Source organism: Schistocerca cancellata, chromosome 2, assembly GCF_023864275.1.
Source record: "Schistocerca cancellata isolate TAMUIC-IGC-003103 chromosome 2, iqSchCanc2.1, whole genome shotgun sequence".
Classification (NCBI taxonomy): Eukaryota; Metazoa; Arthropoda; class Insecta; order Orthoptera; family Acrididae; genus Schistocerca; species Schistocerca cancellata.
In genome coordinates this window covers 304,304,355-304,328,252 of record NC_064627.1, presented here as the reverse complement: position 1 = coordinate 304,328,252, position 23,898 = coordinate 304,304,355, and the positions used below count along the sequence as shown (strand labels likewise).

Genomic DNA, 23,898 nt, shown 5'->3' with positions numbered 1-23,898 from the left:
TCAATGAGACCGTCTGAATCTTGTCAGGATGTATGAAGCCAACTCCAGTCGATAAAATCTACCCGATTGTTGGAATAGCTCCCCCTACTATTAGAAGGTGTGTTGCTTCTGATGTAGAGAGGACTAAGCAAACTTACGATCCCTGACACCCACTGCATGATCATCAGGCTGTAGTCCGTTGACTGAAGTCAAGAAAGAGTGTCATCGCCAGGACTCAGCCACTAGAGGGAACACCAGAGTCTAACTGCATCACCAGGTGGAACAGCAAGCTGCCACCTGATATCCCTGTAAAGGAAGAGCTAGCTCCAAGAAATGACTTGCCCTACCCAATTTGGAGATCGCTCAATCGTCTTAGGCTGGGCGTTCCTCTTTGCAAGACCAACATGTGAAAATGGGGCATTCTTCCAGCTGATGGAGATGCATCCTGCGAGTGCGGAACAAAACGAGACCCATCCCACCTGCTAATTTGTCCTCAACTTGAACAACCCTGCACAACACAGGACCTGATAGAGGGAAACAACAAGGCCAGAATTGCTACCTTCTGGAAATGCTGACCGGACATAGAAATAAATGAATGAATGAATGGGGAAGTCGGTACAGTGCTAGTTAGTAGTACCAAGGGTCCTGGGTTCAAGAGCTAGTCGTGCCAGTTTTTGTACTGCAGCAAATGTGAAAATATTATTTGGGACAACATGTTAATGACACGTAAAAGGACTGTAATTAGGAGTTTATAGCAATGTTCTATTAGCTGTCTGCTTTCACTTCATTTATTTGAAAGTAACAAATCCATAGAGAATGTTTGCAGTTTCAAGAACAATCAATCATTCATAAGAATAAAGAAGCAAATGAGTCACATGTGTGGAGGCATTAATATTATTATTAAGTGCATAACGTTGAGGAATCGAAACAACCACCACCACCACCATACAAGCAAAGTGTTGTTCATTCAGAAATAAAGATTTCAAGATAGTGGTTGATTAAAAGTGTGTGAAGCTCCTTTGCATACCAAGCACATTTGATGAATCCCATATTTGCACATCCAACCTGTATGTAGACTGCAGAATGGAAGCACATGTCTGAAGCAGAACTCTTTCAAAGGGTTTGGGTTCATAAATAAGTTTGTGTATTGTATATTAAACTGGGGACCTAGAAACGACGGACAGATTTCATCCTGCCTTGGCCCTCAGTGGCTCACAAACCCCATAACAGGCCACAGCAGTTCACCCACTTCACCGCCACCCCACACCAAATCCAGGGTTATTGTGCGGTTCGGCCCCCAATGGACCACCCCTCCCCCTCCAGTAAAACCTCATACCAGACAAGTGTAACCTCAAATGTTTGCGTGGTAGAGTAATTATGGTGTACGCGTACATGGAGACAATGTTTGCGCAGGCCGACATAGTGTAACTGAGGCGGAATAAGGGGAACCAGCCCACATTCACCTGAACAGTTCTTTGGTCACTTTGCTGAAGAAGTGAGAGCAGATGATTAAATATGATGCTATGTCCATGGCCTGTGTATATATGTGTCTCTTGAAGGGCTACACACAGCTGTGGAGCAAGTCTGCCTGTCTGTGAAAGCAGTGGAATAATTGTGTACACATGGATTATCATGTGAACGGATTCTACAGTCCCTACAATTTCTGTAGAACATCTAGCTGCAGAAGCCCACAGACATCTTGTTGAATCAACTTTTGTCAGCGTCGGAGATATTTGCATCTGTGTAGGCCATCAGTGCACAAGTTGCATTTTACCTGTCCTACAACATTTCTGTTTTAGTGGGTTTTCACCATAACAAAATATTTGATTTTATGGCATATAGTATTGTTTTTACGCTTCCAGCACAAGACCCAACTGTTGCCTGTGTCAAAGTTTGGGAAATTTACTGTCTTGCTTTGGTTTTGTCCACAATTCGATGTCTACATCATGAACACACCGACCCTTCAGGTGACACTGTTTGAAGGTCTCCATCAAATGCATTGTAATATGTTTGTACTTCTTTCACAGACATTAACTCCCCACTTTCCAACCACTGTTCCCATTGATACAACATACATCATGCAGGACTTCTAGCGTGAAATCTGTTTTTTGTTGCAGACATCGTGAAATGTGTGAATGTTTGCGTTGACTTTGGATGATTTTTGACATTAAGCCAATATTTGAGCTTTTTTTTCTCATTTCTGGAGTAAAGCACTTCCCTTTTCTCCTCTCATAGAATTTCATCATTTCCATCACTTGAGGACCTTCTGGTGCCGTATCAAAGATATTTGACCTTTTTTTGCACTTGTGTCACAAATGAATGATTCTGCTCCATCTGGTGCATGCATGTTGATATCTAATGGTGACATTCGACACCGTCCACTGGTCAGTGATGTCCAGTAGGCATACTGCATGCTTTCTCTCATCTTAATTCATTTCTGTTGTTGTAGGTACACAACTGTCGCTATACAACAATTTGACAAGAATATCGGTAACATTCCATGGATTCATATTTCAAAACATCACTGTCAGCTGCAGCAGTACTAGTAGTGTGCAGACTGTACAGAAAGTTGAAAAAGAGAGAGCGGGCGTATAATCCCCTTCCCTCAAAAACATTTCTCTCCTTCATACCTCCTCTGTGTTACCACACATGAGGTGTCACTGATCTTGTTTATACTTAGACTGCAGTACACCCAAGGTGCCTATTTGCTTCCACTGCCCTGAGTGGAATGCATAAGTTCTAATAAAAGTACACAACCTGCACAGAAAACAGCATGTAAGTAATGAATCCGCAATATTGAGGCTGTAAGAAACTCTTTGTGAGGAGCTGTTATTTTAGAAATAATTAACTTTCCACTCAGTTTGTTTATACAGGATCCACTCACTTTTTATTAGCAGAACATGAGAAACTGCACAATTAAATTCCACTTTAGAGTCATGAATGATTTCTATTTTTCAACAAATTAATGAACGGCATATTTCTGTAATTAGTATTACACTGTTCCCAACTATATGTCCAAATAATCATAAATTGTTGATAAAGTTTTCACTACCACTGTCTGCGGCAGACAAGGCTTGCCAACCAGCTCTATATCTTTACAAACCATGGATTACTAATGAAATCTTGACTCATACTGACCGCGGCAGACAACATGTCTGTCCTCCGACACTTGCCAGCCTTGTTTTTACAAACTAGACATTACAAATGAAGTCTTAACTGATACCACAGAGGACAACACGTCCGTCCTCTGAGACTGCCGAACCAGCTCTGATCTTATAGCCGAACCACTTCACCCGCCATACAAGTTATGTGCAATCTGGAGATCACTGAAGTGCTTCATCTGCCTTTTTGTTTTGCAGTTGTTTATTACTCTGCTGCTTATTAATACTTGTGAAATAATGGAATGATAGCATGCTATTGAGGGATGCTTTAAATATGACATGCAAGTAAATATGATGTGTAGTTTGTTTAATATTAATAACAGATTACTGTTTTGGCGTGCAACTTCTGAATGCAGCAGCCAATCACGGAAAAGGACCACAATTTAGGTGGTCTTTCTCACGGTACCCATACTGAACAAACAATCTGTCATCAGTACCTAATGCCACATTATGTTACCTTGCCACAGCTGCCTTCTCAACTGCTCTAAAAAGAGCTTCTTGTAGCCGAATATGATGGCTGCAAAGCCAGAAATATTACAACTGGACAACAATTTCAGACCCAATTGTTCATGTGTGCACAGACATGAGACTAACCACAACATACACATCTGGTGGATGGCAGTGCTGCCATTAGCATTCAATTATTATTATTATTCTGTTCTTTTTGGTGTTACTATTAATACTTCTGCACATATTGTTTCTTTATTCTTCTGTTCGGATGATTTGCTTATTTTATAAAACTACAAATGTACTCTATAGGTTTGCTACTTTCAAATAAATGAAGCAGAAGTAGATTGTGATTAAAACATTACTATAAACTTCGAACAATCCTTTTACGTCAGGAATATGTTGGTCCACACAACACTTTCACATGTACTACAGTACGAAAACTAGCATTACCAGGGCTTGAACTTGGGATGCTTGGTCCAACAAACTGCTCTACTGACTTTCCCATATGAGCTCTACAAGACAGAGGCTCACAGTTACGCTTTTCCAGTGCTCCACAGGTCAGGTGTTACTTATTAATTACTGTTTGTGCATATTTCTTGGACATATAGCACAAATTGTATCAAAGGTTTGGTTAATACTCTGTCAATATACAATGTTTGGTACCAATATGACTGACATATGGAGGTTTGGATGTAATTTCTCATTTCCCAATTGGTATGTCGCCTCAATGTCATTCATGAGCAGTTTTACATTACGGAAGATTTATGCTCGCCCTTTCATGTTCCCTTGATGCAGTGGACCTGCTCTGCAGTACCACTTCTTGTACCATGTCACTTTGTCTCCAGTTGCAGGGGTTTGAGGGCTATAAAAGATTTTATATCTATGCCAACTCACTACGAAACTATGTAACTGCCTTCTTTAGGCACTGCTTCTGTATTTGGTTGCTCTCTTATTTAACATATACAACAGTAGGTGACAAATCTCTTGTTCAGAACAACATATCTGAAGTTAATCTCAGAACAGCACATAAGAGAATGACATTTCTCCATGGATTCCTATCATTTTGTGGGTGTTTACTTTGTCAGCAGAGGTGCTTGCTGTGTGCCTTCCAAAACACAAACAAGTTGCGACACCAAAGTATAAGTGTCACCTCCAGAACAAGTAGAGACTCTCGACAGCATCGTGCCTCGTTGATGTACTCGTGCTTCTCACATCGTCTACACGCAAACCAAATCTGAAGCTTGCACAGTGGAGATTCTCTACATGCTAACGACCTAAATTCATGAGGAAGAGGTGGAACAAGCTGTTACACCACAGCAGTGCCAAACATCTGCCAGCAATTTGTTCTGTTTTGCTTTGCCACCTGGCTCTTTTATCTTCATACAAATATATCTACTCTTCAGCTTCTTCTGATATTGATGATCAAACAGTACAAACAGCTTCAGTAACATTTCTGTGTGCAATGGTTTCATTGTGCTCCTTTTTGAGCATCTGGTATGAAAATGAGTGATGATGAAATTCCTGACATCACAGGTATAACTTATAACTCTTCTTTGTAGAAGAAATGTTAGCTTTGATTAAATTTAAAGAAACAGCATTTGTTTTTCTTGGATACCTGTTGTTACTGGTCTCAAGTTTTCAGTACAAAGCATGCATTACTAAATGAACAAGGTGGAGTGAACTCTCCACTTCTTGTGGCTGTTACAATACAGAGAAACCCACTTTCACAGTCTGATGTCATCTGAATTTATTAGTGAAGCAACACAACATTGAAAAATAGAATGCACTAACTGTTCTTGAAATTTTTCAATCGTGTGTTTCAAATTATTTTATATTGTCCAACTACATTGATCAGCAAGCACATTATGACCACCTACCTAGCTGGTATGGCCACCTTCGGCACAGATAACAGCGGTGACGCATTGTGCAGGGAAGCAATTAGGCATTGGTAGATTGGGAGCTGGCAACACATCTGCACACACAACTCATCTAATTCCAGGGAGGGGGCAATGAGGTCTGGTGCCACTTTCAATTGCATATCAGATGTGTTCGATCGGGTTCAGATCTGGTGACTTGAGGGGCCAGCATGTCAATTGGAACTTGCCATTGTGTTCCTCAAACCACTACATTACACTCCTGGCCTTGTGACGTGGTGCATTATCTTATTGAAAAATGCCACTGGGAAACATGATCATCATGAAGGGGTGTACATGGTCTACAAACAGTGTACGATACTCCTTGGTCATCATGGGGCATTGCACGAGCTCCACTGGACCCATGGATGCCCATGTGAATATTCCCCAGAGCATAATGGAGCCACCACCAGCTTTTCTCTATCCCACCGTACAGGTTTCAAGGAGCTTTTTCCATGGAAGATGAAGGATTTACAACCTCCCATTGGCATGATGAAGATGATATTGGGATTCATCACACCATGCAATGCTCTGTCACTGTGCCAATGTACATCGTTACGAGTGTTCAGCGCACTGAGTGTTCAGATACCCTTCTGCTGTGCGCCCAGCATTAAAATCTGTGTTAGTTCCATCACAATTCACCAACTGTCCGGTTTTACCAGTCTGCCCAACCTAAGACATCCAACATGTATAATGAGGGGTGCCCCCCACCCCACCCCAACCCAATCCACACTGTCTGGACATGGCTTCACCTTGGTTTCATCACGTGTTGAAGACCCTCACTCAGCACTCCTCAAACACCTAAGTTCCGCAGTTTCTGAAATGCTCATGCCGAGCCTATGGGCCATTACAATCTGCCCTTAGTCAAACTCAAAATACACTGCGTGATCAAAAGTATTCGGACACCTGGCTGAAAATGACTTACAAGTTCATGGCGCCCTCCATCGGTAATGCTGGAATTTAATCTGGTGTTGGCCCACCCTTAGCATTGATTATGACTTCCACCCTCGCACACATATGTTCTATCAGGTGCTGGAAGGTTTCATGTGGAATGGCGGCCCATTCTTCATGGAGGGCTGCACTGAGGGGAGGTATCGATGTCGGTCGGTGAGGCCAGGCATGGAGCCAGTGTTCCAAAACATGCCAAACGTGTTCTGTACGATTCAGGTCAGGACTCTGTGCAGGCCAGTCAATTACAGGGATGTTATTGTCGTGTAACCTCTCCGCCACAGGCTGTGCATTATGAACAGGTGCTCGATTGTGTTGAAAGATGCAATCACCATCCTTGAATTGCTCTTTAACAGTGGGAAGCAAGAAGGCGCTTAAAACATCAATGTAGGCCTGCGTTGTGATAGTGCCACACAAAACAACAAGGGGTGCAAGCCCCTCCATGAAAAACACGACCACACCATAACACCACTGCCTCCAAATTTTACTGTTGGCACTACACATGCCGGCAGATGATGTTCACTGGGCATTCGCCATACCCACACCCTGCCGTCGGATCGCTACATTGTGTACCATGATTTGTCACGATTTGTCACTCCAAACAATGTTTTTCCACTGTTTACGCTCCTTACACCAAGCGAGGTGTCGTTTGGCATTTACTGGCACGATGTGTGGCTTATGAGCAGCCGCTCGGCCATGAAATCCAAGTTCTCTCACCTCTTGCCTAACTGTCATAGTACTTGCAGTGGATCCTGATGCAGTCTGGAATTCCTGTATGATGTTCTGGATAGATTTCTGCCTATTACACATTACGACCCTCTTCAATTGTCGGCAGTCTCTGTCAGTCAACATACACAGTCGGCCTGTACGCTTTTTGCTGTACATGTCCCTTCCTGTTTCCACTTCACTATCACATCAGAAACAGTTGACCAAGGGATATTTAGGAGTGTGGAAATCTCGTGTGCAGACATATGACACAAGTGACACCCAGTCACCTGACTACGTTCCGTGGCGCACCCCATTCTGCTCTCTCACGATGCCTAATAACTACTGAGGTCACTGATATGGAGTACCTGCCAGTAGGTGGCAGCACAGTGCATCGAATCCACAGTGCATCGAATATGAAACACACATTTTTAGTGGTGTCCAGATATTTTTGATCGCATAGTGTAGATAGCACTCCTTCTGCGTACTACATGTGGACTGCACACACATATTACAAGCACCAAGCATGTGTCTGATTAGCAGTCATTTCTGCCTGGTGATGCTGCTACCGCCTGTATGGGTTTATATTGATAATAGATCAGTGGTCATAAAGTTCTGACTGGTCAACATTTGAAAGTAGAAAAATAGAAGACCTATTCCAGATTTCAGCAGCAGTTGGGATCAGAAGGGAAGGAGTGAAAGAGAACAGATACAATGGAATCATAATGGACAGTGCAACATGCGAGAAAACAAAAGAAAAGTAGCAAGAAGTGGGTCCCAGTGGGTGGCAAGTGTTAATCACAGGTCTGAGATGAAATGAACATCTTTAAAATTCAAGAATCTTGGAATCCAGAGGATGAAACAAAATTACCCATAATACAACACAAAAACTGCCATCTACAATAGGGTTTAAGTGATTCATTTGCTGCTTTGAATGTTTGAAGAGAATAAAATAAAGCTCTGATGAAATAAGCAGTCGATAAACACCACTGGGCTGCAGTAAAATATTATGTGACTTTAATGTTTGGGTGATCATCTTGCTCAAGAAGAAAACTGTTTCCGCAAGTGATGTTAGAGGGATAAGACGACAACCATTAAAATCTTTGTTATCTGCAGATTCTTATGGTATGAAGGAGGAATTACTTGACGACGAAAACTTCAAAATTAAGATACTGTTCTGTGTCAGCGTGTTTGATGTGAGCATGGAAAGAGGAACACTGGTGCCCAATGTTTGGAGTTACCTACTTACCTCTGGCCACTTCTCAATCCTATATTGAGTCTTAAGCACTCGTTCTGGCTCTCTTAAGGAAGGGGGACACAAAGGTCACAATGAAAATGTTACTTCTTGATAAAAGGAAGTCAAAATTGTGATATTTAATGCCTAAATTACATATTAAAACAATGTGTTACACTCAGAAAATATAATTCACATTTTTCCAGATTTACATATTTAGGCGTCTGGACTATCCACACGAAAACATTGGGAGCTGGAAAGTATATTGAGATACAGCTTTCAGTCTGCATCTTACTTCTTTGGTGGACCACGTAGAGCATGCCACCACTGGAGTAATGGTTCTCTATTTTTCCAAATGTAGGTGTTTCCCCAGTAGCACCAGAAACTGGAAGAGAATTTTGTTTAAAACCATACAGTTTAAAAGAATCAAAGGACAAAAAGAGGAAAATTATAAATGTACAGATGCCGGCACAACGCCTTGTCAAAAATTCATTATTATTGCAAGGTTTTGAAGAGCTATGCCGTTTTCATTAGTAATTACATGTGGCTTGCATACTGGGAATAGTATACTGATTGTTATTATGAAAAAGTTTGAAGTAGAACATACATTACATTTAATATACTATGGTTAAGTTCTACTGCACATTTTTTAATAACTATGCTAACATTACATAGCATTATCATGTCTTTTTTTAGCTACTATTCTGCATTTGTAGTGTATTGCTATCACATTTGCAAATGTGAGCAATCTCCATTGAGAAAACACATTCTATATTGTAATAGACTAGTGCTACAGGAAACCTTGGTTATGATTGTTTTCTAGAAATTACTGAAGCAACAGTGAAGTGCTGCAGAAGTACACATTGTTATAATGCAGACATCAACCAAAGAAAATCATGTCCTTACAGGAAACAACATTTTTACCACTGCTTCTGAAAGGGTTCCATCTAACTTTGAGAGGCAGAACAGAATGCTGTATGCCATACTCTGCTTGGAATAAGTTGTTGGTTTAGTTCTGTACCTCAAAATTACAAGCAAACAGAAATGGACAAAAAAAGAGTGTAGCTATACTGTTACAGGGTGTATACATGGGCGAGAACAAAAATTCCAGATTTCCCAGTTAAAAATACACTTTTTCCTAGGTGAAAATAAACTGTTCCCTGTGTGAAAATACAATACATCCCAGTTAAAGGTACATTAATTTTTCCATGTTAAATGACAATACACTTTCCCCTCAGAGCTGTAAAACACGTAGATCCTTTGAACGATAAAGATTTTACAGACCACCCTAGAACTTCCTACCACTTTAGGAAATGAAACCCAGCAAAGAACAATGCATTTTAGAAAGACTTTTGATGCGCAGCAATGTGTGTAATTCATATTTTCATATTATGAAAGTACAAATATGAATTCCACCAGACAGTAGCTTCTGAAGCACTGAAAAAGAGACTGTGATGCACATTTTGTCAGCCAGCCATTGCCTACATCATATAATCTCACCAGCCAATGACAGCAGACATTCAGGGCATAGGACGTGATGTTGTAGCTTCTGAAGCACTGAAAAAGAGACTGTGATGGACATTTTGTCAGCCAGCCATTGCCTACATCGTATAATCTCACCAGCCAATAACAGCAGACATTCAGAGCATAGGACGTGATGTAGTCAGCCAATAGCAAATCACTGGCAAGTAGCATGAACACACAAATAGAAAAATTTATTGGTTTAAATTACTATACATATCGTATAGTTACTAGAAAAGCAAAGTTTTCGCATATAATGTTGGTCATCAAAATTTTTTTGCTGTTTTTTTCTGAGAGTGTGGTTAGGCAGGATCCTAAGAGCACAGCTTAAATTGCAGCAGCTGAATATTTGTGACAAGCATGTTGTGAATTTCACTGAAGTGCATTACACATTTCATGGATTACCTCGCTTAATAAATGTTCTGCCAAGTGCCTTGACTTTTTCACAGAAAAGCTAATTATGTGTGGAACTGCTCAACAACTCACCTCATCCTTTTTTTGAAGGTTTAATTATACTTTTTGCCACTGTCACTTCATAATTTGTAATCTACAAAAGAACTACAGTAAATATGAAAAACTAACCTGAAGCTTCTTCTTTTAAGATACATCAAACATAAAAGTGCCAGTAAAATTTTAAATAATGACATAAATGGCTGGTCTTCTGGGCCCGAAATATTTCTAAGTGGCTGGACCTCAAAGTGTTAAGTTTTGAATGAGATTCGAATGTTCTGTGCTTTAAAAAATTCATCACACATTCTCACACGTAATATAATTAATCTTGTGTAACAGGAAATTTACTATGAGAGTAATGCTTCTCAAACCATCATTTGAAATATTTTCCCCCGACCTATTAGAAATGTAAACAGTTGTGGTGTCATGCTCATCAAAAGGAGTTTGTTGTTATGTAGTATTGCACTGTGTTTTGTTTTTGAAACTGGTGTTATTCTCTCATTTATGTTTCATTGCCGAGGTATTACTCTGCAGTAGCAGTCTAAAGTAAAATTCTTTGTTAGAATATCATTTCTTAGCAGTCAAAATTACAAAAATTAACTGAAAACTAGAAGTAATAAAAATTTCCCAGAGTTCTAAAAAATTCCCAGATTTTTTCCAGATGAAAAAATTCCTGGGTTTTTCCCAGTTGTCCTGGAGCGAGATAACTCGGGTTAAACGGTTTAGCCGGAAAATATTATTATGAGGTAACTTAGCTCCTGAATTTTGCATGCCCCTGCACCAGCTTCTCAATTACAATCTTTGTAGTTCCTTCTACTGCTACTAGTTGGTACCAGCATATGTATTGTAATCATTGCAATTGCTTCTGCTGCCGCTTTTTAGTGTTTTTTTGCAATTTTGTTTCAGTGTATTGATACTGGCTTGTGCACGTGAAGCCTTTAGGAGGATTAGAAGTTGAGGGATGTATTTCCAACAAGAAAAACTTGCATCAATAGAGTTTCTATAGTCATTGGTATTGCATCATTACCGTGTCTTTTAATACCACTTTGGTGCTGTTGTTGCAGTATTATGTCTGCTTGCAGTCTTCTAAAATGAACAGTGATTATTCCAATGAGGTAGAGAAGTGGGGAGGCATCTCTGTTTCAGAATCTGATGATGACTCTCTTGAACGTTCATTAAATGAGGCAGATAGATATAGATCGGTATCAGATGAGAGCATGGCATTTTGTTGATCCAAATACTGATTGCTCTCCTCCAAGATACCTGTTTTCTGTTGATCCTTACTGTACAACTCCTTTTGCCAATGATGAACTTGAAATATTTGAACACTTTTTTGATAGAGATTTGCTGGAAATTATACAGTTGGAAACAGCAATGTATATCAGCCAATGTGTTTTGATCCCAGCTATAATGTTTTGCCCGTGATACAAAAAATCTAAAATTTTCTTTGTTCTAACCATTTTGCAATGTGTTGTTCAAAAACCAGAATTGTAGATGTAATGGTTGCAGCTGGCAAGCATGTGAACTCCATTTTTCAATAACGTAATATCTTACAAGAGGTTCTGCCAAACAAAAAAGTATCTTCACTTTTCTGATAATGCAGTGTAGCAACTCACCCAAATCCTAAGCTGAACAAAATCTGGCCAATTTACCAGCATCTTGAAAGTAAATTTAAAATTTCTTATTTTTGAACAGGTAATTACGGTAGATGAAAGTCTACTTTTGTACAAGAGCCGATTGGGTTAGGAACAGTATATCCTGATGAAAAGGGCAAGATTTGGAATAAAATTTACACATCCCTGCACTTAGCAGATTTTCTACTTTTGACGTCCACTGATAGTTACAGAATAGTAAAAGTGACTCAGAAATAGTTGTAACAATCTCCCTGAAATAAGCAATTACGAAAGGGAGAAATGCAGCTGAAAGATGATGAAAAGTTCTAGCATTGCGTCGAATGGACAAGAATGACATGGTACTTCTTTCAGCTATCCACTCTATAGATGTGGTGAAGACTGAGAAAAGGTCAAAGAAAATAATAAAGCCAAAGCTTGTGCTTGATTACAATGACACAATTCGAGGATAGGATCAAGGCAATCAGAGAATGTCATCATATCCAATACCCAGAAAGCAAAGCAAAAAGTATTACAAGAAAATCTTTTTCCATTTGCTGGAAATTTCTATGTCGAATTTATTTATTTTGTATGGCAAATTTAGAGAGAAAAAGGACTCACTGGAATTTATGTTGAACCTCTTGGAAAAAATACAGGGAGTACAAAGGGAGCATCATTTCTCCTAGGCCAGGCCAACCAGGATAAATACCCCATCCTCTTTGGTTGATGGAAAAACATTTCCTAGAATTCATTGGGCCAACAGAGAAGAAGAGAAATTCATCACAAGTGTGCGTAGTTTGCTCCAAGAAGTAATATACACATGGGATGCATGTCCAGAGGGAGACACACAATGCCCCAGTGTCAGGGCCCTTGTGCATCACATCATACTTCAGAACCTATCACACACAAACTGATTTCTACTATCATTCTAGTGTGTGTGTCTCACATGTATATCTCATCTACCATCTTATTTGTACATCTGAATCAAGAAATTAATCTTTGTAATAAATAACATACACTCCTGGAAATGGAAAAAAGAACACATTGACACCGGTGTGTCAGACCCACCATACTTGCTCCGGACACTGCGAGAGGGCTGTACAAGCAATGATCACACGCACGGCACAGCGGACACACCAGGAGCCGCGGTGTTGGCCGTCGAATGGCGCTGGCGCTAGCTGCGCAGCATTTGTGCACCGCCGCCGTCAGTGTCAGCCAGTTTGCCGTGGCATACGGAGCTCCATCGCAGTCTTTAACACTGGTAGCATGCCGCGACAGCGTGGACGTGAACCGTATGTGCAGTTGACGGACTTTGAGCGAGGGCGTATAGTGGGCATGCGGGAGGCCGGGTGGACGTACCGCCGAATTGCTCAACACGTGGGGCGTGAGGTCTCCACAGTACATCGATGTCGTCGCCAGTGGTCGGCGGAAGGTGCACGTGCCCGTCGACCTGGGACCGGACCCCAGCGACGCACGGATGCACGCCAAGACCGTAGGATCCTACGCAGTGCCGTAGGGGACCACACCGCCACTTCCCAGCAAATTAGGGACACTGTTGCTCCTGGGGTATCGGCGAGGACCATTCGCAACCGTCTCCATGAAGCTGGGCTACGGTCCCGCACACCGTTAGACCGTCTTCTGCTCACGCCCCAACATCGTGCAGCCCGCCTCCAGTGGTGTCGCGACAGGCGTGAATGGAGGGACGAATGGAGACGTGTCGTCTTCAGCGATGAGAGTCGCTTCTGCCTTGGTGCCAATGATGGTCGTATGCGTGTTTGGCGCCGTGCAGGTGAGCGCCACAATCAGGACTGCATACGACCGAGGCACACAGGGCCAACACCCGGCATCATGGTGTGGGGAGCGATCTCCTACACTGGCCGTACACCACTGGTGATCGTCGATGGGACACTGAATAGTGCACGGTACATCCAAACCGTCATCGAACCCATCGTTCTACCATTCCTAGACCGGCAAGGGAACTTGCTGTTCCAACAGGACAATGCACGTCCGCATGTATCCCGTGCCACCCAACGTGCTCTAGAAGGTGTAAGTCAACTACCCTGGCCAGCAAGATCTCCGGATCTGTCCCCCATTGAGCATGTTTGGGACTGGATGAAGCGTCGTCTCACGCGGTCTGCACGTCCAGCACGAACGCCGGTCCAACTGAGGCGCCAGGTGGAAATGGCATGGCAAGCCGTTCCACAGGACTACATCCAGCATCTCTACGATCGTCCCCATGGGAGAATAGCAGCCTGCATTGCTGCGAAAGGTGGATATACACTGTACTAGTGCCGACATTGTGCATGCTCTGTTGCCTGTGTCTATGTGCCTGTGGTTCTGTCAGTGTGATCGTGTGATGTATCTGACCCCAGGAATGTGTCAATAAAGTTTCCCCTTCCTGGGACAATGAATTCACGGTGTTCTTATTTCAATTTCCAGGAGTGTATTTTAATGAATATATGCAGAGATTTTTGTCAACCCGGGGTTATCTCGGGATAAGAACTTTCATCCACTCCCATCTTCAATATGCCCTTAGATTTTCCAGATAAAGGTAAAAATGAATTATTGGGAGAATGGAAATTCACACACAAGCGCAGGCGGGCGCTTCTTCAGAAACGCTTTCCTTGCCATTGCCAGTCTACATTTTATATCCTCTCTACTTCGCGCGCGCGCGCGCGCGCGCGCGCACACACACACACACACACACACACACACACACAAATCAACAAAGACACAAAAACATTGTGCTGAATGAAATACAGATGATACCACAGTAAAATTTCTACAAAGAGGAATTGTGTAAGTTTTACAACAATGAAATGAAAAGAAGACGGATGTAGCAAGAGGAGAAGTGGATTCCTAAAAGCCAAAAAATCATGAAGGTGAAAGTGCAACCTAGTTGTTCCAACTACAGTCTCGGCAAACAGTGAGGGGGAGAAAAAAACCTGTGAACTTCAACGCACATAAAATGCCATAAGTAAACTGTACCACACATTCACAAGCAAAAACCATTTTTTATCTCTAAGTGGCAAAATGGATCTGGACTATAACATTCTAAAATTGCAGTATATTTATGACATTTAAAAATAACAAACAACCTGGGAAGTAACTCTGAAGATGGAAAGAATTAGTGAAATACATGTTGGGAAGAAAGGAAACAACTTAGAAATAAAGTGTTTAGTTTTTGTCAATGACCTGAAACTGTCTGCCAGAAACCAGAAAAGTGCACAAAGAAGACTGGAGATTTTGGATGAAATTGCTGAAAAAATGGGTCTCAAAGTCTCATATGAAAAGAACTAATATATGGAACACAAACTCCAAGGAGAGAAATATTTGGATGTAAAATATAGAAAGATTAGAAGGCCAAATAAATTCAAATACTTAGGAGAATGGATCCAGATCAATGGACAGGATAAAGAGGCAGTCAAGACTTTGCCTACAAACTAACACAGACAAAAAACAACAAAGGAGCGATATCCTGTTGTTGTTGTTGTGGTCTTCAGTCCTGAGACTGGTTTGATGCAGCTCTCCATGCTACTCTATCCTGTGCAAGCTTCTTCATCTCCCCGTACCTACTGCAACCTACATCCTTCTGAATCTGCTTAGTGTATTCATCTCTTGGTCTCCCCCTACGATTTTTACCCTCCACGCTGCCCTCCAATACTAAATTGGTGATCCCTTGATGCCTCAGAATGTGTCCTACCAACCGATCCCTTCTGGTCAAGTTGTGCCACAAACTTCTCTTCTCCCCAATCCTATTCAATACTTCCTCATTAGTTATGTGATCTACCCATCTAATCTTCAGCATTCTTCTGTAGCACCACATTTCAAAAGCTTCTATTCTCTTCTTGTCCAAACTATTTACCGTCCATGTTTCACTTCCATACATGGCTACACTCCATACAAATACTTTCAGAAATGACTTCCTGACACTTAAATCTATACTTGATGTTAACAAATTTCTCTTCTTCAGAAACGCTTTCCTTGCCATTGCCAGTCTACATTTTATATCCTCTCTACTTCGACCATCATGAGTTATTTTGCTCCCCAAATAGCAAAACTCCTTTACTACTTTAAGTGTCATTTCCTAATCTAATTCCCTCAGCATCACCCGACTTAATTCGACTACATTCCATTATCCTAGTTTTGCTTTTGTTGATTTTCATCTTATATCCTCCTTTCAAGACACTGTCCATTCCGTTCAACTGCTCTTCCAGGTCCTTTGCTGTCTCTGACAGAATTACAATGTCATCGGCAAACCTCAAGGTTTTTATTTCTTCTCCATGGATTTTAATACCTACTCCGAATTTTTCTTTTGTTTCCTTTACTGCTTGCTCAATATACAGATTGAATAACATCGGGGAGAAGCTACAACCCTGTCTCACTCCCTTCCCAACCAATGCTTCCCTTTCATGTCCCTCGACTCTTATAACTGCCATCTGGTTTCTGTACAAATTGTAAATAGCCTTTCGCTCCCTGTATTTTACCCCTGCCACCTTTAGAATTTGAAAGAGAGTATTCCAGTCAACATTGTCAAAAGCTTTCTCTAAGTCTACAAATGCTAGAAACGTAGGTTTGCCTTTCCTTAATCTTTGTTCTAAGATAAGTCGTAAGGTCAGTATTGCCTCACGTGTTCCAGTATTTCTACGGAATCCAAACTGATCTTCCCCGAGGTCGGCTTCTACCAGTTTTTCCATTCGTCTGTAAAGAATTCGTGTTAGTATTTTGCAGCTGTGGCTTATTAAACTGATTGCTCGGTAATTTTCACATCTGTCAACACCTGCTTTCTTTGGGATTGGAATTATTATATTCTTCTTGAAGTCTGAGGGTATTTCGCCTGTTTCATACATCTTGCTCACCAGATGGTAGAGTTTTGTCAGGACTGGCTCTCCCAAGGCCGTCAGTAGTTCCAATGGAATGTTGTCTACTCCGGGGGCCTTGTTTCGACTCAGGTCTTTCAGTGCTCTGTCAAACTCTTCACGCAGTATCGTATCTCCCATTTCATCTTCATCTACATCCTCTTCAATTTCCATAATATTGTCCTCAAGTACATCGCCCTTGTATAGACCCTCTATATACTCCTTCCACCTTTCTGCTTTCCCTTCTTTGCTTAGAACTGGGTTTCCATCTGAGCTCTTGATGTTCATGCAAGTGGTTCTCATATCTCCAAAGGTCTCTTTAATTTTCCTGTAGGCAGTATCTATCTTACCCCTAGTGAGATAAGCCTCTACATCCTTACATTTGTCCTCTAGCCATCCCGGCTTAGCCATTTTGCACTTCCTGTCGATCTCATTTTTGAGACGTTTGTATTCCTTTTTGCCTGCTTCATTAACTGCATTTTTATATTTTCTTCTTTCATCAATTAAATTCAATATTTCTTGTTACCCAAGGATTTCTAAGAGCCCTGGTCTTTTTACCTACTTGATCCTCTGCTGCCTTCACTACTTCATCCCTCAAAGCTACCCATTCTTCTTCTAATGTAGTTCTTTCCCCCATTCCTGTCAATTGTTCCCTTATGCTCTCCCTAAAACTCTGTACAACCTCTGGTTCTTTCAGTTTATCCAGGTCCCATCTCCTTAAATTCCCACCTTTTTGCAGTTTCTTCAGTTTTAATCTACAGGTCATAACCAATAGATTGTGGTCAGAGTCCACATCTGCCCCTGGAAATGTCTTACAATTTAAAACCTGGTTCCTAAATCTCTGTCTTACCATTATATAATCTATCTGATACCTTTTAGTATCTCCAGGGTTCTTCCATGTATACAACCTTCTATCATGATTCTTAAACCAAGTGTTAGCTATAATTAAGTTGTGCTCTGTGCAAAATTCTACCAGGCGGCTTCCTCTTTCATTTCTTAGCCCCAATCCATATTCACCTACTACGTTTCCTTCTCTCCCTTTTCCTACACTCGAATTCCAGTCACCCACGACTATTAAATTTTCGTCTCCCTTCACTATCTGAATAATTTCTTTTATATCATCATACATTTCTTCAATTTCTTCATCATCTGCAGAGCTAGTTGGCATATAAATTTGTACTACTGTAGTAGGCGTGGGCTTCGTGTCTATCTTGGCCACAATAATGCGTTCACTATGCTGTTTGTAGTAGCTTACCAGCATTCCTATTTTCCTATTCATTATTAAACCTACTCCTGCATTACCCCTATTTGACTTTGTGTTTATAACCCTGTAGTCACCTGACCAGAAGTCTTGTTCCTCCTGCCACCGAACTTCACTAATTCCCACTATATCTAACTTTAACCTATCCATTTCCCTTTTTAAATTTTCTAACCTACCTGCCCGATTAAGGGATCTGACATTCCACGCTCCGATCCGTAGGACGCCAGTTTTCTTTCTTCTGATAACGACATCCTCTTGAGTAGTCCCCGCCCGGAGATCCGAATGGGGGACTATTTTACCTCCGGAATATTTTACCCAAGAGGACGCCATCATCATTTAATCATACAGTAAAGCTGCATGCCCTCGGGAAAAATTACGGCCGTAGTTTCCCCTTGCTTTCAGCCGTTCGCAGTACCAGCACAGCAATGCCGTTTTGGTTATTGTTACAAGGCCAGATCAGTCAATCATCCAGACTGTTGCCCTTGCAACTACTGAAAAGGCTGCTGCCCCTCTTCAGGAACCACACGTTTGTCTGGCCTCTCAACAGATACCCCTCCGTTGTGGTTGTACCTACGGTACGGCCATCTGTATCGCTGAGGCACGCAAGCCTCCCCACCAACGGCAAGGTCCATGGTTCATGGGGGGGAGCGATATCCTACGAGGCCAAAATCAGACACTATAATTGTTACAAAACTAAAAGGGACTCTACACTTTACAGTGCAAAGGGGATGGTTGGAAGAACTTGAAAGGAAGATTTCCTGGTAAATTCTGGGACCTCATAAGACTACTCAGGAACTTGGAAGAATAGGAAAAATGAGGAGCTCTAGAACTACATCAAGAAATTAATGGACACAATGCGGAAACAACAGCTGAAATTTTATGGACAACTAGCAAGAATGGATGAACACCGACTGAGCAAAAAGATCTTCAGTTACATCACATCATTAAAGTGAAAAGGGACGCACAGAAACTGGTCTAGAGATGACCCAAAACAAAGAAGAATTCAGAAGGAAAGTCAACACCATAAGATCATTTGAAAAGAAACCACTAACAAGAAGGTCCACACATTACATTTTCAAGGAGGAGAGAAAGAAAAGAAATGAAAGAATGCAGATGACCTGGGAAGAGAGGAAAAAAGGCCAAAAAACCTTAAGTTCTACACAGTCCATAGTTGGCCAAATTCAGAAGGGGGGAAAATAGTAATAATGATAGAAGTAGAAGTAGTAGTAGCAGTAGTAACTGATTGGTAACATCTACTGTGGAGGACATTTTCGAGGAGGAGAGGAAGAAATGAAATGAAAGAATGCAGATGTCCTGGGAAGAGAGGGAAAAAAGGCCAAAAAGCCTAAAAGCTACTACAAACAGCAGTCCATAGTCCATAGTTGGCCAGATAATGGTAGTAGTAGTAGTAGTAGTAGTAGTAGTAGTAGTAACTGATAGGTAACATCTACTGTGGAATAGGCCATTCAAACAAACATACTCAATAATTTAGCTATACTCAATAATTTAGCTTCTATATTGACTTAGAAATTTATCTGCAGTCCCTCAAGGTTAAATCTGTAGCTATAGTATTCTGCTTTGCTACACTTCCATTTGTGATTAGAAGTATCTGAACTGCCTCAAAATGAGTTTACATTAAAGTACAGGGAGGTTATAATTAAAGTTTCACTACATGAGATGGCCCCTATGAAAAACGAGTGATTGTGGGGCAATGAAATTTTGTGGAAACATTTATAAGGACACGCAGAAGAGAAATTATCAATAAACTATTGGAAGTCACATTAATTTCCAATTGAGAGGGTAACATTTTTTAACTGCATACTATGTTTACGTTCCAGGTCACAAACGTTGCTCAAGATGACAATCATCTGCATCCGCAAGAGCGTGGAGCTGCATTAGGGACACCATTTCACAATGATTCACAGCACTTTTTGAACAGTGGACCATGGAATGTTCAGCTATCATGACACAGTTCGTGCACCTGCTTGAAGATTGCATATTGTGTCCAGCATTCTCAGCCTTCTTCGACAATTTGGCACAACTGGTCATCGAGTGCGGAGACTGGACCTCTCCGTATTCCTTTAATGCACCGATACACTGATATTCATGAAGACCAGCAGCAGTACTGGTGTTGTTTTGATAAAACAGCTTTATGAGTAAAGCCCTGCTCACATTATCCAGATCCATGTTGAATGTCTGCAACTGTAATGCACACTGATGCTTGCGATTCAACCCTGTGTCATCATACCAGTACCTGTGCGTAACAGCAAGTCATGACACTTAACACTACTACTAACAACACAATCCTGCAGAGCACAGTGTGAACATCATTCAAGTTGAGTACCTATGCAGTAAATAGTTTTCTGTCCACATTGGCACAAATAGCAAAAGCTTAATTATCAGTAACCTGCATTTGTGATCATATGAAAAAGCATTTTCTAAGGCAGGTTTACAAAAAGCATAAATTTTCACTGAAAGCATGCCTGACTCACATTGACAAATGACAGAAATCAGTCTTTGCTTGAAACTAAATGTAATAAATTCCTCTTGTTCCAAGTAAGAGGGGAAACTTGGAAGGGCGTGACATCCAAAGTCAATGACAGAGAGGGAAAAAGAACCTGGAGAGAGTGCAAACAAAAACCTTAACTCAATCTGCACAATTAAGCTACAATAAAAAAATTCCTTTGTTGGGTATTTTCTAACTGGGTTCAAGCACAAAGAATTATTATTATTATTATTATTATTATTATTATTATGTAGTATTCTGCCTAGTGACAGGTCCATGTCTTCGTACGGAGAATTTCTGATTCCACAGTTCCTTGTCTTCAGCTTCTTCTTTCAGTCTGTTGTATCTCCTTCCATCTTTCATGTCGTCCAGATGTTGAATTCTTCTTCTTCCTCATCCTGCATTTCCTCTGGGTTTCCCTTCGATGACATCATGTATGAGTCCCTCGTGTCTAAGTACATGTCCAATCCAGTTGGCCTTTCTCTGAAGAATTGTACGCAGAATACTTCTCTTCTCTCCTACTCTTCGCAGTAATCAGCTTTTTTATGTGATCTGTCCACTTGATTTTCCTCCAGCACCACATTTCAAAGCTCTTTAAGTATTTTTTCTCCTCCTTTCTCATGATGCATGTCTCTGCTTCATACAGTGCAATGCTTGAAATGTAGCACTTTATCAGTTTTTTCCTCAATGACAAACTCAACTTGCTGGTCAGCAGAGTCCTCTTCTTGTTGAGAGCAGCTTTGGCCATGGCGATTCTTGCTCAGATTTCGTTGGTGCAGTGGGCATCCTTTGTGATAAAACTTCCCAGGTACTTGAACTGGTCCACGTTTTCCAGTTCCTGATTGTCAACAGTTATCTTCAATTGTTTCTCACATTTTGATATGTGCATCACTTTTGATTTTTCGATGTTGATTTCCATGCCGTATTTTTTTCCCATTTCCACTAAATTGTTCATCATGTGTTGCAGCTGTCTCTGATTTTTGGCAAGCACTACCAGGTTGTCTGCATACTTAATGGTGTTGATGAGACGTCCTCCTACTTTGAAGTTTCCACATCCTTTCAGCACTTCTCTCGCCAGCATTTCTCCATACAGGTTGAAGAGACTTGGTGATAGACAACATCCTTGTCTCACTCCCCTTCCTATTTCCACACTGTTCGTTTCTCCATAGTTCAGTCGTACCTTTACCCTTTGTCCCAGGTACAAGTGCCTTATAAGTTTCCGATCTCTCCAGTTGACTCCTATTTCCTCAAGGATACAAATAGTCAAGGGAGACCAAGAGATGAATTCAATAAACAGATTCAGAAGGATGTAGGTTGCAGTAGGTACTGGGAGATGAAGAAGCTTGCACAGAGTAGAGTAGCATGGAAAGCTGCATCAAACCTGTCTCTGGACTGAAGACCACAGCAACAACAACAATGATGTTCATCAATACATTCCAATTGACTCTGTCGAAGGCCTTCTGCCAGTCTATAAAACAAGTGCAAACTACTTCGTTAACAGCCAAAACTCTGACAATATCCTCATTGTGCCAATGGCATCTCTAGTCCCTTTTCCTTTCCTGAAGCCAAACTGGTCTTCTCCCATCACTTCTTCAATTTTGTTTTCCCACCGTCTATTTAGTATTCTTGCAATGATCTTTGCCACATGCGATATCAGACTAATTGTTCTATAATCACTACACTTCTTGGCTTGCTTTTTCTTCTAAAGAGTAACCATTGTGACGTCCAAAAAGTCTTCAGGCCATTCTCCAGTTTCATAGATTTTGTTTATGAGTTGTGTCAGAACTTTCAAACTTTCATTTCCGATTTCTTTACACAAATCCACTGGTATGTCATCATCCCCTGTAGCTTTCCTACTCTTCATGTCCTTTATTGCCTTTTCTACTTCCCTTGTCAGTATACTGGGCCCTTTTTCATCTTCGTCAATAGCTTTCTCTGGCTCTATGTCAATGTCATCTGGGCAATGTTCTGTATCATATAGTTTCCTTATAAATTCTTCCCATGTTTTCAGCACTTCCACTTGTTCAGTAACCAATTGTTCTCTAGAATCTTCTATTCCAAACATCTTTACACTTTTGTTCCCTCCTTCTCCCAGTTTCTTTGTTTTCTGGTACATGAGGCCGTACCTTCCTCTTCTTTGTAGTTCTTCTATTTCGTCACACATTTCTTCTAAGTACTTTTTCTTTGCTTTGTCTTTTTCCCTCCTGAAGACATTGTTAAGTCTTCTGTATTCTTCTTCATTAACATTTTTACACTTCCTCCTTTCCTCTATCTTCTCCAGCATCTCATTGGTGATCCAGGGTTTTCTCTGTTTCCCTACCAACTTCACTCTTCAGAGTATTTAACAAAACCATTTTAACATTTTGCCACTGATCTTCTGCACTTGCACTTGTATTTTTCTGTCTCACTTCATTAAATTTTTTCTCTAATGATTCTCTTACTGCCACATTATTCTATCATAGCTTTTCCAAGTCCCATCTCTGATTTCTCCTCCCATGCTGTCAGATCTTCTTCAGCCTTGTGCTGATATCTGCAACCAAAAGGTTGTGATCCGAGTCGATGTCGGCAGCTGGCATAGTCTTGGTGTCCTTCACAATGCCCCTAAACCTCTGTTTGACGAGTATGTAGTCTATCTGATATCTTTTCATATCTCCTGGGCTCTTCCATGTGTACAGTTTACTCTTCCTTTTCTTGAATCAAGTGTTCCTCACCACCAAATTATTTCAGTGACAGAATTCCACTAGCATTCCTCCTCTGTTGTTTCTTTTTCCTAATCCATATTGTCCAACAATGTTTGCTTCATTGCTTTGTCCAACCACACAATTCCAGTCACCCATGATTATGGTATTTACTTTTCCTGTTCCTTCAGACTTAATGATGTCTTCTATTTCATCATACATTTTCTCCGCTTCTTCGTATTTGTGATCTGATGTTGGCATGTACACTTGGATTATTAGAATGTCTACTGGCTTTGCACTTATTTTCACTAACATTAAACGGTCACTATGACACACGACTTTATTCACACTTTGCACTAATTCATTTCCCATCACTATTGCTACGCCACGTTCAAAACTTTTACCACCAGAATAAAACATTGTTTAATTACCTGGTACTATTTCACCGCTATCTGTCCACCTCACTTCACTTAAACCCATTATGTTCACTTTACATTTGTCCATTTCTCTCTTCAGATTTTCCAGTTTTCCTGCTCACTGAAGTGTTCTCACGTTCCATGTTCCAATGTTGAAATTAAAATGTTCATCTCTTTCGATGACACCACCTGAAATACTCCCCACCC

At 41.0% G+C, this 23,898-nt stretch overlaps 1 protein-coding gene across 1 annotated transcript in view; it reads right to left on the bottom strand.

Annotated features, from left to right (window-relative positions):
• Positions 1-8,498: 8,498 nt before the first annotated feature.
• Positions 8,499-23,898, bottom strand: part of LOC126161686 (presenilins-associated rhomboid-like protein, mitochondrial) — a 93,305-nt gene continuing 77,905 nt past the window's right edge. Inside the window, exon 9 of the mRNA XM_049917699.1 lies at positions 8,499-8,775. Within this exon, the coding sequence (XP_049773656.1) occupies positions 8,682-8,775 (94 nt within the window). The 3' untranslated portion in view covers positions 8,499-8,681. The remainder of the gene's footprint in view (positions 8,776-23,898) is intronic.